The sequence below is a fragment of the Mauremys reevesii genome, linkage group 15, assembly GCF_016161935.1.
Source record: "Mauremys reevesii isolate NIE-2019 linkage group 15, ASM1616193v1, whole genome shotgun sequence".
In the NCBI taxonomy this organism is placed as follows: domain Eukaryota; kingdom Metazoa; phylum Chordata; order Testudines; family Geoemydidae; genus Mauremys; species Mauremys reevesii.
In genome coordinates, this window is record NC_052637.1 from 8,121,869 (window position 1) to 8,136,602 (window position 14,734).

Sequence of the window (14,734 nt, forward strand, 5' to 3'; positions counted from 1 at the left end):
CAGGGACAGAGATACGCTTAGCTTGGAGCGCTTCCCTACTTGGTAATCATAGAATCATAGGACTGGAAAGGACCTTGAGAGGTCATCTAGTCCAGTCCCCTGCCCTCATGGCAGAACCAGGGCCGGCGCTTCCATTAGGCGACCCTAGGCGTTCGCCTAGGGTGCCAGGATTCGGGGGGCTGCATTTATTCGCTCCCCACGGGGCGCACAGGAGCTTCCGGTTCCGCTTCCGTTGCGCCGCCGAAGAAGGATCTTCTGCCAACGTGCTGTGGAAAAGAGCGGCAGGCAATTGAGCAGCTCAATGACTGCCGCTGTTGCCTGCAGCATTTCAGCAGAGGGTCCTTCTTCGGCGGCGCGATGGGAGTGGAACCGGAAGCTCCTGCGCACCCCGTGGGGAGTGCACAAAATGCCGCCCCCCGAATTCTGCCTAGGGTGCTAGAAACCCTGGCACCGCTCCTGGGCAGAACTAAGTGTTATCTAGACCATCCCTGACAGGTGTTTGTCTAACCTGCTCTTAAAAATCCCCTGTGATGGATAATCTTTATCTGTTAGTTGAAATCTGACTCCTAACCACCAATAATTTTTCTTACTGTGTCTGGATTTAAATAAATGATTACATTACAGTCATTTATTGACATTTGGGGGCAGGATTTCACCGTTCTGCCCTTCAATAGCAGAGAGATGCATTCTCTTAATTGCGGTTTCAAAGAGGTTTTTTTTTTTAACCTGGGAATTAAGTAGCATTGTTCCCTGCATGGGGAGGGTCACATTGCTCTCCAGGGCCTCAGGGGCTGAAACTAGATGGGGCTCATTCCAGCCCAGCAAATGAGCCGGCTCCAGGAGCAGAAATGCTGTCAGGATGCACTCAAAGGGGAGTGATGTGAAACTAACCTGCTGTCACACTTGTCCTCACAGAGAGCCATGGCTACTGTGGAAAAACTCCAAGAGGAAGCTTCTTGTTCCATCTGCTTGGAGTATTTCCAAGATCCAGTGTCTATCCACTGCGGGCACAACTTCTGCCGAGCCTGCATCACTCAGTGCTGGGGCGAACTGGCTACAAACTTCTCCTGCCCCCAGTGCAGACAGACCGCCCAGCAGAGAAACTTCAGGCTGAACAGGGAGCTGACGAACATGGTGGAGCTAGTGAAACAGCTGAAGTTGCCTCCAACGACAGAGCCAGAGGCAGAGCGAGTGTGTGAGAAACACAGGGAGCCTCTGAAACTCTTCTGTGTGGAGGAACAACAATTAATCTGTTTGGTCTGCAGAGAGTCCTGGGCGCATGGAGCTCACGCGGCGGTTCCCATCGAGGAGGCTGCCCAGAAGTACAAGGTAGGGAACCTCTCTCTCCAGTGTGTCTATTTAGGCCTTATTTATGTTTTTGGTTGGTTGCCTTTTCAAAATCAAAATGGCAGGAGTTCAGTAAATCCTAGTGTAATTTGGGCCCTTCGCTGGGCAATTTCTAGACTAAATGTTTGGGTTTCTTTCCAGTTTAACCTGAACGCCTCATTTCCTGCGTTATTGCTGATCGATTTATTCTCACAACAGAGTTCTTGCATGGAATTTTGGCCCAGAGCTTCAGAGGTCTTTAGATTTCTGGATTCCATTGAAATCACTGGAAATTGAGAGCCTAGGAATCTTTGAGCAGCAAGGCCTTAGCCACTAAATTTTTGATCTGTGCTCCTGATAACTGGGTTTTTTTTCTAGTGGAACCTGAGCGCCTAATGTCTCATTCATTCAATTTGCTAACAAGCGTTCCTGCAAGGGGTTGTGCTGTTAAGTTACTGATCTGTGCACCTAACATTAAAGAAAATGTTACATAGTCTGGAAATTAGACCTAAACGACCTTTGCATCGAAGGTTGCAGTCTTCCAAACGCTAATTAGGGCTTGTCCATTACTTGGAGAAATTCCTGATCAACTCCGTGTGTGAATGCTCTTATTTTGGAGCAAGAGTGCCCTTGCTCCCGTAAAGTGGATTAAGCTGAATAGGAATATGTCACTGTTGTTTTGGAGTAAAAGTGTCCACACATGTACTGTGCTTTAAATTCACACCCGCAATGACTGGCAAGTCTAGATAAGTCCTTATGCACATGCTTCAATTTATATTACCATGTCAATGAGGCTACTCAGAGTAGTAAGTTAAGCACCTGTGTGTCGCAGGATCAGGGCTATTTCACCCTGAAATTACATTCCTCAGGCACTGAACCTGTTGTGAATAAAACTGTTGTGAATAAAACTGACTGGAGTAATACTCCTTGTTCCTTGCCACTTATTTCACTCCCAATAAGGTAATACATTTCTCCAATTCTTGTACACTGGGTATCCAGTTTAACACTGACTCCTAATTCCCTGGCTTTTTAATGGATGTATTTCGCTAACAACTGCAATGTTCTTGTAAAGATTTTTTACGCTTACGTTACTGATCTATGCTCTCAATCTTAAGGGATATTTTTTGTTTGAAAATAGGATTTGAGTTATGTTGTCTTTTTGCCATCTAATAATTCTGTCCAACACCATATCCTTGAGGGCCTGGACACATTGATCTGGATCCACAAAGAGATGTAGGGCGAGTCTACACTAGCGCTTACTTCAGTGTAACTTAAGTCACTTGGGGGTGTGGACTCGCTCCCTCTCTCGCTGATATAGCTACTGCTGCTCCAGGAGTGGAGTCACGGGTGCTGACTTTTTTTTCCCTAGTGGGTGCTCCACCCCTGCTCTATTCCACCCCTCCTGCCCTGCCCCGCCCCCTCCCCCTCCCTCACGGCCCCTCCTTCTTGCTCCGCAGCCCCCGAACAGCTGGTCAACATTGGTACAGCTGTGCTGCTGTAGGATTCTAGCACAGATGAGCCCTTTAGATGTTGCAAGTCCCTTTCTGAAGCTGGTCTATTTGAAATAAAGTTGACTAAAGTCGTTTTATTCTTCTTTTGTGTCATTAATTTCATACCCAACAAAGCAATAACCCACTCCTTGCTCCCCAGACTGTTAAGCAGGGTATGCAGAGCCCTTGGTTTGTGTAGATTATACAGACCAGCATTACTGACTGGGGGCGGGGGGGGGGAATCCCAGTGAATTATGGGAGGCAAACTTGGCCCCATTCTGCCAGGGAATTTACATGCGTGAGTTAGAGTAGCTGGTAAAGCGTTTATTTAAATGAAATCTGAATAGGATCCACTCCTCCCCCACCCAAAACAGAAATACCACCAAACCCTTTTTCTCTTTTCAGGAGCAAGTTAAGGCTCGACTGCAGGCTCTGAGAGAAGAGAGAGAAAAACTCCTGGGATTTAAACTGACTGGTGAGAGAAGGAGCTGGGAGTATCTGGTAGGTGCCCGAAGCAGAGATGGGTATCTCTGCCTGTGAGTGAGTATCGCTGGCCTTGTCTAGACGAGGATTTAAATATGGGCTGTTAGATCTTGGGCCCTCTCTATGCTGACAGGAGGGGCTCTGCCACTGGCGTAGGTAATCCACCTCCCCGAGGGGTCGACAGAAGAATTCTTCCTAGTGCTGGCTACATGCGTACTTAAGTCAGCTGAACTATGCTGCTCAGACCCCTGACCACTGTGGTTATGCTGATACAACTTAAGAGCCTGGGATGTGACTGTTTGTGTCCCTCTGGGACAATAAATGTGCGTGTGTCAGGGTGTCTCTCGCTCTACGGCTTCCGCGTGGGGGTGGTATTTGTGTTTTGTTGTGACCACATGCTCCTGAGTGTGATGCAGGTGTGATTACATTTCCACATGCAGAGGCAACACATAAGGGGGTCATGTGCCCCCCGCCCCCGATTTGCTGCACAGTTTGTACTGAGCATGCTCCCATGGACTAAGCATGCTCAGTAACACTGCGGAAGCCAGCTGCCCTCACTCTGCCCAAACACCCCCCCCACTAGTGGCAGGCACGAGTCGTCTCTGTCCCTGGGAGCACCTGATAGGAAGTTTCTGGGTGTCTCTCTCATGTGCGTCCATGAGCATTTGTCTCTGCAGTTTGTATTTGTTTTTTAAATGACTGATGTGCTGATATCATGATTTTTCTCATTGGATTTTTTTGTTGGTGTCATGCTTCTAATTTCCCGCACCTCCCTTTGCCCAAGAGTCTCTGCCAGTGCAGAGTGTGTGTGTGTGTGTGAGAGAGAGAGAGATAGAGAGATGGGCCAGGTCTACACTAACATGTTAGTTTGACCCAGCTGTCATTCAGGGATGTGAACACCCCCGCCCCTGAAAGACGTAGTTAAGCTGACCTACCCTGGTGTAGCCAGTGCTAAATCAATAGAATAATTCTTCCATCACCCTAGTGACTGCTTCTCAGGGAGGTGGATTTAGCACAGCAATGGGAAAACCAGTGCCGGATTACCGCACGGGCCAACGGGCTGGAAAAATCTCCCCCTGCCACTGCCCCAGGGCAGGAGGAGCTCTCACTCCCCACCACGACCTCGGTGCAGAGCTTCTTCAGTCTCGGTGCCGCAGTGGGGGGGAGGAGCAAGCGGAGGGGTGGGGCTGTGGCAGAAGGGGTGGAATGGGGGCGGGACTGTGGGCGGAACAGAGGCAGGGCCACGGGGAAAAGGTCAGAACAAGGGTGGGGCCACAGGGGAAGGGGCGGAACAGGGTGGGGCCATGGGCGGTGTCGGAGGTGGAAGGGGCGGAATGGGGGTGGAACTTCAGGTGGAAGAGGTGGGGTAGGGCCACAGTTTTGACGTCGGGGCCCCCTCACTTGCTCTGGCCCAGGGCCCCAGGAGACCTTGATCTGCCTCTGAGGAGACCCTCTCCTGTTGCTGCAGTGAGTGTCTACACTGACGCACTAGCACGGTGCAGCTGCAGCGCTGCCCCTGTGCCGCTGTAGCGGTTTCAGTGTAGACACAGCCAGAGAGAGAGAGAATGTTAACCTGAGTCCTGCCTCCTGCTGCCCTTTCTGCTGCTAGATGAATCTGGAGTTCACTAGGCCAGTGATATGAGAACAACCTAATCATGCAACGCTGTAGCCAAAATGTGATCCTTGGATGCGTAACCATGAGAATCTTGAGTAGGGGTAGAGAGGTTATTTTACCTGTGTATTTGGTCCTGGTGAAACCGCTGCTGGAATCCCATGTCCAGTTCTGGGGTCCTCAGTTCAGAAAGGATGTTGATAAACTGGAGAGGGTTCAGAGAAGAGCTACGAGAGTGATCAATGGAATAGAAAACATACCTTCTAGTCATAGATGCAAGGAGCTCCATCTATTTAACTTAACATAAATAAGGCTTCAGAAGTGACTGGATCATGGTGTGCAAGCACCTACGTGGGAAACAAACGTTTGATAATGAGCTCTTTGAAACTAGTGGACAAAAATATACCACCATCCTCTGGCTGGAAGTTGAAGCTAGACAAATTCAGACTGGAAATAAGGCATATATTTCTAACAGTGCAGGTAATTAACCAGTGGAATATTACCAAGGGTCATGGCGGATTCTCAATCACTGGCAATTTTTCAATCAAGATTTAAAAAAGAAAAGAAAAAGATATGCTCTAATTAAAGAGAAAATGTTTCGGAAAATCCTATGGCCTGTGTTACACAGGAAGTCAGACTAGATGATCACAATGGTCTCTTCTGGCCTTGGAATCTATGAATCCATGCTAAAGATCACACGCTATTAACATAAATTAGGACTGACTAAGGAAGCTTTAGGAAGATGTCTCTCTCATCCATAGGGCGTTTGTCTCAAAAAAAGTCTTAAAATGACTTTCTGGGGTAGTGAGAAATTTCCCTGTGGCAGACACATGGCTGTATGAAATACCCCTGATCTCTCTGCCGGGTCTTTACCTGCCCATTCCCCATTTCTATCTGTCTGTTACAGGAAAAGATCAAAAAGGAGAGGCAGAGAATTGGGTTTGAATTTCAGCAGCTCCGCCAGTTTCTGGAGGAACAAGAGTGCCTCCTGCTGGCCCGGCTGGAAGAGTTGGACAGGATTATGAAGTGGCAAAAGGAAACGGTCACCAGATTTCCCATGGACATTTCCCATCTTAATAGCCTGATCAGTGAGCTGGAGGGGAAGTGCCAGCAGCCAGCGAGTGATTTCCTGCAGGTGAATTTCCTTTCTGTGGAGGTAGGCTCCAGCAGTGGGCAGCTGCAGGAGACTTTCCCCACTGCCTCTCCCATTGCCAGAGCCAGGGTGGCCGGTGCAACCTATTAGGTGACCGCGGGCACTAGGATTTGGGGGGCGGCATTTTCTTCAGCGGCGACCGGGATGGCTGAAGATCCGGCCGCCGCGGTCGCCGCCGGCATTTAGGCGGAGGGAGCTGGGGCGGGGGGCGCAGGGAGGGCTGCCTGCAGCAAGTAAGGTTGGGGGCGGCACGCAAGGGAACTCCCCGCCCCAGGTCACCCCTGCTCCGCCTCCTCCCCGAGCACGCCGTGGCTGCTTCACTTCTCCCGCCTCCCAGGCTTGCGGCGCAAATCGGCGCCACAAGCCTGGGAGGTGGGAGAAGTGAAGCAGCCACGGCGTGCTCAGGGAGGAGGTGGAGCAGGGGTGAGCTGGGGCGGGCAGCTGCCGCACGGCTCCCTGGGCTGGGGCGGAGGGGTGGGGAGCTGCCATGGCAGGGTGGGGGCGCCTCAGGGCGGAGGAGGGGTGGGGAGCTACCGCAGGGGGGGTGCCTCAGGGTGGAGGGGGGGAGCTGCCACGGGAGGGGTGCGCCTCAGGGCGGGTGGGCAGGGAACCGCCGCAGGGCTCGGGGACGGGGGAGGGCGCAAGGTGGAAGTTTTGCCTAGGGCGTGAAACATCCTTGCACCGGCCCTGGCCATAGCCTTTCCCCACTTCTATTAGAGACACCCCAGTTGCCTCTGCACAGTATCCTGAACTATTTTCACAGGGGATGAATCCAAAATTACCCCCAAAATTCTCTCTGATGTGGAATCTGCTCTCCCAGTTCTCTGAGACGCTGCCTACGGCTGCCCTGTGCATGCAGAATGCGTCAGAGCCCCGTGGCAACTTTGCTTGCCGGAGCTCTGCACTCAGCTAGTGCCCTAGGGAAGTTCAAATCCAAATGAGCCCATAAATATTTAACGTATTGTTTGTATTGCAGTAGCCTCCAGAGGCCTCAATGTGCCAGGCACAGAGAGAGGCTGCAGCAGAGCCAGCAAATGAACCCTATAACCCAGCCTTCAAAGTAGGAGGCTAAACATTTTGCTAAGGCAAACCCAGAAATCTGCTGTGGAGATGGAGGTGGAGATTGGAGTGGGAAATGTTAATCTTCCTGATTAGCGTTTGACGTTTGAAAACACCCTGGATTGTTTCTCTGTCCCCAATAGAACGTGCCACCTAACCCCAGGGGAAGATTTAGGGGCCGTTTTGGAAAATCCAACTCTGTGATCCAAATGCTTTAATAAATATGTAGAAATAGGTTGCGACTTTAACCTATGGAACTTGATGGGTGAAAGCTCATTTCCCGCAGGCGGGATCTTTGGCATTTCACATGTGCAATCAACTTCCTTTCTCTCCCCTTCTAGGACATCAGGATCACCTTGAGCAGGTACATGGCTCCGTCTCACTCCCCCTTGCCTTTCATTCTCTTGTCATGTTCAAACCCCAGGGCCCAGCAGCAAGGTGTAGAGGGCACAATCACAACTCTCCCAGTGTTAAGTTTAATTAAGTGGTTTTAAATATGTTCCACCCAGGGCTTACTTTGTAATGAAAGAAGTGCCCTGGCTCAGGCAATTAGGAGCCATATATTTTACTTTCATAACTGATGTGTCAAGCACAGAGGTGCCGGGGCTGTGAACTGCCAGGCCTAGAGATGCCAGGGATATGAACTGCCAGGCCCAGAGATGCTGGGGCTGTGAACTGCCAGGCCCAGAGGTGCCGGGGCTCTGAACTGCCAGGCCCAGAGGAGCTGGGACTGAACTGCCAGGCCCAGAGGGACCAGGGTTATGAAATTCCAAGCCCAGAGGTGCCGGGGCTGTGAACTGCCAGGCCCAGAGGTGCCGGGACTATGAACTTCCAGTCCTAGAGATGCTCGGGCTATGAACTGCCAACCTAAAGGTGCCGGGGCTAGGAACTGCCAAGCCTAGAGTGCCAACACTGAGCCCTGGCAAGCCCTGGCATAAATTAAGCACTGCTTCCACCTCTAAGGCACTGGCTGTGTCAGGATGCTGGGGATGGAATAAGAGGCCTTTCATCTCTAGGGCACTGGTTACAATCCAGCAACGCTGACTCTTTTTTTGGCTACGTCTACACTACACACCACTGCTGGTGGCATATAGGGTGTGTGTAGCTACACAACACAATGAGAAACTGCTGCCTCTCCCATTGCCGGAGCCTTACCCCACTTCTGGAGTCTTTTTTCCTGCAGCGGGGAAAGGCTCCAGCTGCAAGCAGTCAGCGGGATGCTACTCTGCTGAAAACAGCGCTGAGTGGACGGGGAGGCATGACTTGGGTCAGCAGAGAGCATGTGGGGTATGTTCTTGTGTACACCCTCACCCTTCAGGAGTGTCTTTACTCGCCTAAGCCGTGCCTCATGGTCTGCACAACTCTTTACACCCATGCTAAGGGGGCCTCCCCATGTATGCACTCTATATGCTGCTGAAAGAACCGTGCAGATGAACCCTTTATGTGGAGTGAGCAGTGTCTGGGGAGGGACTGGTCTGACTCCAGTTGCTTTTGGCCTTGAGGTCTACAATGCAAAGACCACTTGCAACATAGGAACATCCTGGCCATCAGAGCAGGGAGGACATCGACCAAAATGGCCATGATGCAACTTCCTTCCTACCCATACACATAGGCCCGGATCTTCTAAGGCATTGCAATGATGAGATTTGACGATAGGTTTTCCACCTCCTGGGACTGGCAAGTCATTCTCTGTCTGAATGACCTGGACAGGAGAGACTGTGAGACCCACAGCAGAACATCCCGTACCCCAGAGGTTACCTATTTTGTGTACCGTTAGGCTTGTCTCAGCACCTCTACAGGCAAAATCCTCCCCAGTTTGAGGATTGCACTGCAGCATAGGCAGGAGGCGCCTACTGAGAGATAACAGTACCTGTGCCCAGAGGCAGAAACATAGGTACCCAGGGCATTTTTAGAACATCAGAGTGGCTACATGGGGTCAGACCAAAGGCCCATCTAGCCCAGTGTCCTGTCTCCCGACAGTGTCCAATGCCAGGCACCCCAGAGGGAATGAACAGAACAGGGAATCATCAAGTGATCCATCCCCTGTCGCCCATTCCCAGCTTCTGGCAAACAGAGGCTAGGGACACCATCTCTGTCAGCCAGGCTAATAGCCATTGATGGACCTATCCTCCATGAATGTATCTAGTTCTTTTTCAAACCCTGTTATAGTCTTGGCCTTCACAACATCTTTCGGCAAAGAGTTCCACAGGTTGACTGTGCGTTGTGGCTAAAAGGTAGATGTTGAGTGAGCTTAGGCACCTACAGGGTTAGGTGGCAGATGAAGGGGGTTGCAATGCCTCTTAAATCTGGGACTCAGGTGCCTAAATCCCTTTGAGGATCTGGGCCTAATAGTCTCTGTAGCCTAAGGATGGATTGTAACTGTGGGGGAAGCATGCACAGCTAGTGCCTCAGTGTCACCTTCTGTGAGGGTAGGACACACAGAGGAATCCATTCTCCATGGCCCCTAGTACAGCAGCATTGACTGGCACGAGCTTCATATTAAAAGACAATTAAGTAATACATAATAAGGAGTAATTAATGTAATTAATACAATTAACTTCAGAGAGTTTTCTCTCTCCAGGTGCGAGATGTTCCAGCAGCCCACGGGGATTTCTCTTGAGCTGGAAAAGAGACTCAGTGATTTCTCTCAAAAAACTATTGCTTTAAAGGAGACCCTGAGGAAATTCAAAGGTACCAAAAGGGGAGGCAGGCAGAGAATCGAGATGTGTCTCTGTGACTGTAAGAGGAGATGGGCTCTGGCCACTTAGCGGCCAATGTAAAACCCAGCAAAAGTACAGTAGAGGACCATTGGACGGGGTGGTGGGAACTGTCCAGGGCTAAAGAAGTTTCCAATGAGGATTCAGAAATGAAATAACATGAATATGGTTCAATGTTTTATTTACTTGTTTCTCCTACATCATGAGAAATTTGGGATCCAGGTGAAGGGAGCAGTGCCAGATCCAAAAGGGGCTGAATCCTGCTTATGAATAGGCCCTATCAAATTCATGGCCATGAAAAATGCGTCATGGACTGTGAAATCTGGTCTCCCCCTATGAAATCAGGTCTTTTGTGTGCTTTTGCCCTATACTATATAGATTTCATGGGGGAGACCAGTGTTTCTCAAATTGTGGGTCTTGACTCAAAAGGAGTTGCAGGTGGGTCACAAGGTTTATTTTAGGGGGGTTGCGGTATTGCCACCCTTACTTCTGCATTGCTGCCTTCAGAGCTGAGCGGCCGGAGAGTGGCGGCTGCTGACTGAGGGCCCAGCTCTGAAGGCAGCAGTGGAGAAGTAAGGGTGGCAATGCCATACTGTGCCATCCTTACTTCTGCATTGCTGCTGGCGGTGATGCTGCTTTCAGAGCTGGGTTCCCAGCCAGCAGCCACCGCTCTTCAGCTGCCCAGCTCTGAAGGCAGCGCCGCTGCCAATAGCAGCAGCACAGAAGTAAGGGTAGCAGTACTGCAACCGCCCCTACAATAACCTTGTGACCTCCCCCACAACTCCTTTTTGGGTCAGGACCCCTACAATTACAACATATGACATTTCAGATTTAATTATCTGAAATAATGAAATTTATGATTTTTAAAATCCCATGACTGTGTAATTGACCAAAATGGACATGAATTTGGTTGGGCCCTCCTTATGAATGAACAGAGAAAGAGATCCAGTAAACAATGGTTTAATAACAGAGAAAAAGAGGGAACAGATCAAGGAGATAGAGCTGGGAGTCAGGAGACCTGGGTTTTGTTCTAGCTCCTCCACCAATTCGGTGAGCAACCCTGGAAAAATCAATTCAGTTCTCTGGGCCTCAGTTTCCCTATCTCCAAAATCACGACATTCTATTCCTCCAGCACAGCCATTCCCTTGCACTTCATGCACAGGAAGTCCCTTCTGGCTTCCGGCAGGAAAGAAAACATGGTAGGTCACCGCTGCTGTTCTAGCGCTGGCCATCTTGAAACCCACACAGAGACAAAAAGCCTCTCGCGTGCCCTCTCTCGGCTCCCTGCCAAGTTCTCCCATTAGTTCACCCAGCAAGTGACAATTTACACCAAGTCTCCCGGCTTAGGTCAGCCCAGCCCCTCACCACTAGGGAGCAACTGTGTCCAGTGGGGCTGATCAAAGCTTGGTGGGTCAGGCCAACAGACGATGAGAACTGCAGTCTGCACTGGGTTCTCTAATGTTCAGTCTAGGAATGTACTGATGTTCTGAGATCCTTCAAGGAAACAAGTGATATAGTCACATAAAAATGCTCCTGGGATATTCTTGGTTCTGTTTAAGGTACATCTGGCTTGACTAAACACGTTTTTTCTCTCCATATCTCTGCCCCTTTCCCTCTCTCTGTTTCCCTTCCCCCATTAAGTGGACTTGTTTAATTCAGAGTGGAAAGCTGGGCATAACGCTGACTGCATGACATCTCTCCTCTCTAGACACTCTGGCTCTGGCACTACAGACCGGGGCAGGGAGATCTCTAGCGTGGGGAGTGGACACCATAGGAAGAAAGGGTGAGTTTTTACAGGGATATTTCCTAGTTTGCATTTGTAGCTCCGGCTTGCACGGCAGAAGAGCCTCCGAGATCAAACAAAACAGCCTCCTGCCAACAGAGGGAGAGAGGGGGATAGGAAAAGGGAAGGGGACTTAACAATCCTACAGTATTAACCCCTTAACTGCTGTTTCCACATGACAAGCGCGGCATGGAAGTGAGACGGGGGCGGCAGTGCAATCCACTGACTCAATGGGACTCAGTGCTGTTGGCTTGATCCTCCCCCAGTGTCCCCCTGGGGCACTTGCTTCTCTCCCTCAATCACCTGGATCTCCCATTTTCTCTTCCCACTGGGCTGCGGGGTCTCCATTTATGATCCTCCCTTCACCCTGGCTCTTTAAGACTTCTCCGCTGTTGCCTGACCCATGTTTGGATTGGCAGCCAATCGATCGGCGTGTGATAAGGGTCTTCCCCCAGAATCAGACCTAACACTATGGAGCTCGATGTCTTGTGGGGAGTCTCAGGTTGGATGACAAGGACATGTACCCTGAGGGCAAAGTAAAACCTTAGATACCTTTATGAAAATAATGGAGAAAGCTAGAAAAGACCCAAGCTACATAACAAGGCAGAGATCATGCAGGACTGGGGTTATCTGTGGTATCACTCGACGCGTAAGCTCCCAGAATTGCATACTCAGCCTTGGTTGAGGACCTGGTCATAAGAGACAACAGGACCAGCCCCGTCTCTGGCATCTATAGGCTAACACAGCGGTTCTCAAACTTTAGCAACCTGAGGACCCCATTTTGATTTACAAATTTTTTGCGGACCCCTAAGCCCCCTGCTCCGCCCCAGGTCCCACCCCACTCCACTCCTTCCTCCAAGGCCCCACCACGGCTCCATCTCTTCCCACCCCTGCTTCACTCCTGCCCCTCCTCCTCTCCACCTCCTCCCCTGAGCGCGGCCCTTCCTTGCTCCTCACCCTCCCTCCCAGTGCCTCCTATGCCGCTGAGCAGCTGTTCCCTGGCATGCAGGAGGCACTGGGAGGGAGGGGGAAGAGTTGAGGAAGGGAGGGGGAGGAGTTGATCAGTGGGGCCGGCAGACCCCCTGGAGTACCCATGTGGACCCCCAGTTTGAGAAACGCTGGGTTAACATGTAACAGCCATTTCAGCCCATGATCATACCATCACCCCTTGCTCCAGCGGATTTGCGGTTATTCCTTCTTATGTTCCTTGTGGTAGCACTGACTGGAACACTGAGCAGGCTCTCCTTAGTTCCCAACATCTAAATGTAACTGTTAGGCCAGGGGCGGGCAAACTTTTTGGCCCGAGGGCCACACTGGGGTTGTGAAATGGTATGGAGGGCCAGGGCAGCAGGGCTCGGACGGGCTCAGGCTCCAGATCCTCCTCTTGGTGTCATATCGTAATTTTTGTTGTCAGAACAGGGTCGCAGTGCAATGAAGTTTGAGAACCCCAGATTTATGGTACAGGGGCCTGTAGGTTTCTTGCATTACAGCTGAATATAATGAAAGCAGCTAAATATAGTGAAGGCAAGACAGTGAATATGGGCAGGTTTGCCCTATGGGCTACACCACTGCCTGCCGTCTTCTCCCCTCGTCCAGCTGGGCTGGGAGGCAGCTCTCCAGCGGTCGGAGTCCCCTTATTTCTCTTCCATTCCGCAGTGGGCTGGGTGCTGTTCCCCAGGGTTGTGCCTCCTTCCTTTTGCTAGTGGGGGACGGGGCATCTCTCCCTAACAGGCACAGCTGGTGGCTCCCAGGCTCTGCTGCCTCCCCTGCTCTGTCCCTGCTGCTGGCAGTGGGGCAGCCCCCACAGGGAGATGCAGCAGGGGAGGAGGCAGAGAGAAGCTGTCACAGCAGCAGATATAGCAGCACCCCTAGAGTCTGGGAGAGGACAGAGAGCCAGGACAGAGAGGCAGAAAATCAGGGAGCGACCCAGGTGGGATGGGGCTGCTGGGGAGTGCAAGAAAAGGTCCCCTCCTTCCCCAGGGCCGAGCTCTGCCCCTAACGCTCTGATTCTCTCTTCCCAGCGAATGTGACTCTGGATCCAGATACGGCTCATCCCCAGCTCGTCCTGTCTGCGGACGGGAAAGGCGTGAGACGGGGACACGAGCAGCAGGATCTGCCCGACAATCCCGAGCGATTCAATTCCGTTCTCTCCGTGCTGGGCCGTGAGGGGTTCGCCTCAGGCAGACACTTCTGGGAGGTGGAGGTGGGCGTTGGGGGAATCTGGTCGGTGGGGGTGGCCAGGGAGTCTGTGAGGAGGAAGGGACGGATGAGCAATTACCCTGAGCAGGAGATCTGGGCTGTGGGTCACTGGGGTGGTCAGTACCGGGCTTACACCTCCGGTGAGACCATTCTGCCCCTGCCTACGATCCCCAGGAGAATCCGGGTGGCTCTGGACTATGAAGGGGGGCGGGTGGCATTTTTTGATGTTGACAACAAGTTCCTGATCTTCATTTTCCCACCGGCCTCTTTCACCGGGGAGAGACTCTTCCCTTTCTTCTTGGCGGGATCCCCACTCCGGCTGTGTCCCTGAGATAGGGGCAAAGGGGAATGGTCCCATGTGACCATAGGTGCTGACTCCACGGGTGCTGCGGGGATGGAGTGCTCCTGGAAAAAAAACAGTGGGTGCTCAGCACCCATCAGCCACAGCTGTTCAGTGGCGCAGCCAATCAGCTGTTTGGCAGTGCCCCAGATCAGCTAATTGGGGGCACTGCTAAACAGCTGATGGCGGTGCCAACAAACAGCTGTTTGGCAGCTCGGGGAGATGTTGGGGGGAGGGCGGAGAACAGCGAGTGGTGGGCAGGCGGGGGCTTCAGGGAGTGGGTGGATCGGGGGTGGGACGAGGCAGAGCAAGGGTGGGGCCTTGGGGGAAGGGGCAGAGTGGGGGTGGGGCCTCAGGGCAGAGTGGGGATGGAACACCCCCGGGGAAAAATAAAAGTTGGAGCCTATGCATGTGACTACCATAAAATAGGTTTCTCTAACATGTGACTCCACGACACTGAGGCGAGAGCGTATTTCTGGCCAGTCAAAATGGCAGAGAGATGGACGTGAAGGCGAAGCAAATGGCATTTGTCTGTCAATTCTTTATGATTCTGAAGGCCCAGGGGTTTTGCA

The 14,734-nt window shown here is 51.6% G+C and overlaps 1 protein-coding gene across 1 annotated transcript; it reads left to right on the forward strand.

The window, feature by feature from the left end:
• The first annotated feature begins 921 nt into the window (after positions 1-921).
• LOC120383961 (zinc finger protein RFP-like) lies at positions 922-14,153 on the forward strand. Its single transcript, XM_039502283.1, has 6 exons — positions 922-1,329; positions 3,222-3,317; positions 5,819-6,046; positions 7,465-7,487; positions 9,705-9,814; positions 13,645-14,153. The coding sequence occupies exons 1-6, from the start codon at positions 922-924 to the stop codon at positions 14,151-14,153; spliced, it is 1,374 nt and encodes a 457-aa protein (XP_039358217.1).
• Positions 14,154-14,734: the final 581 nt, after the last annotated feature.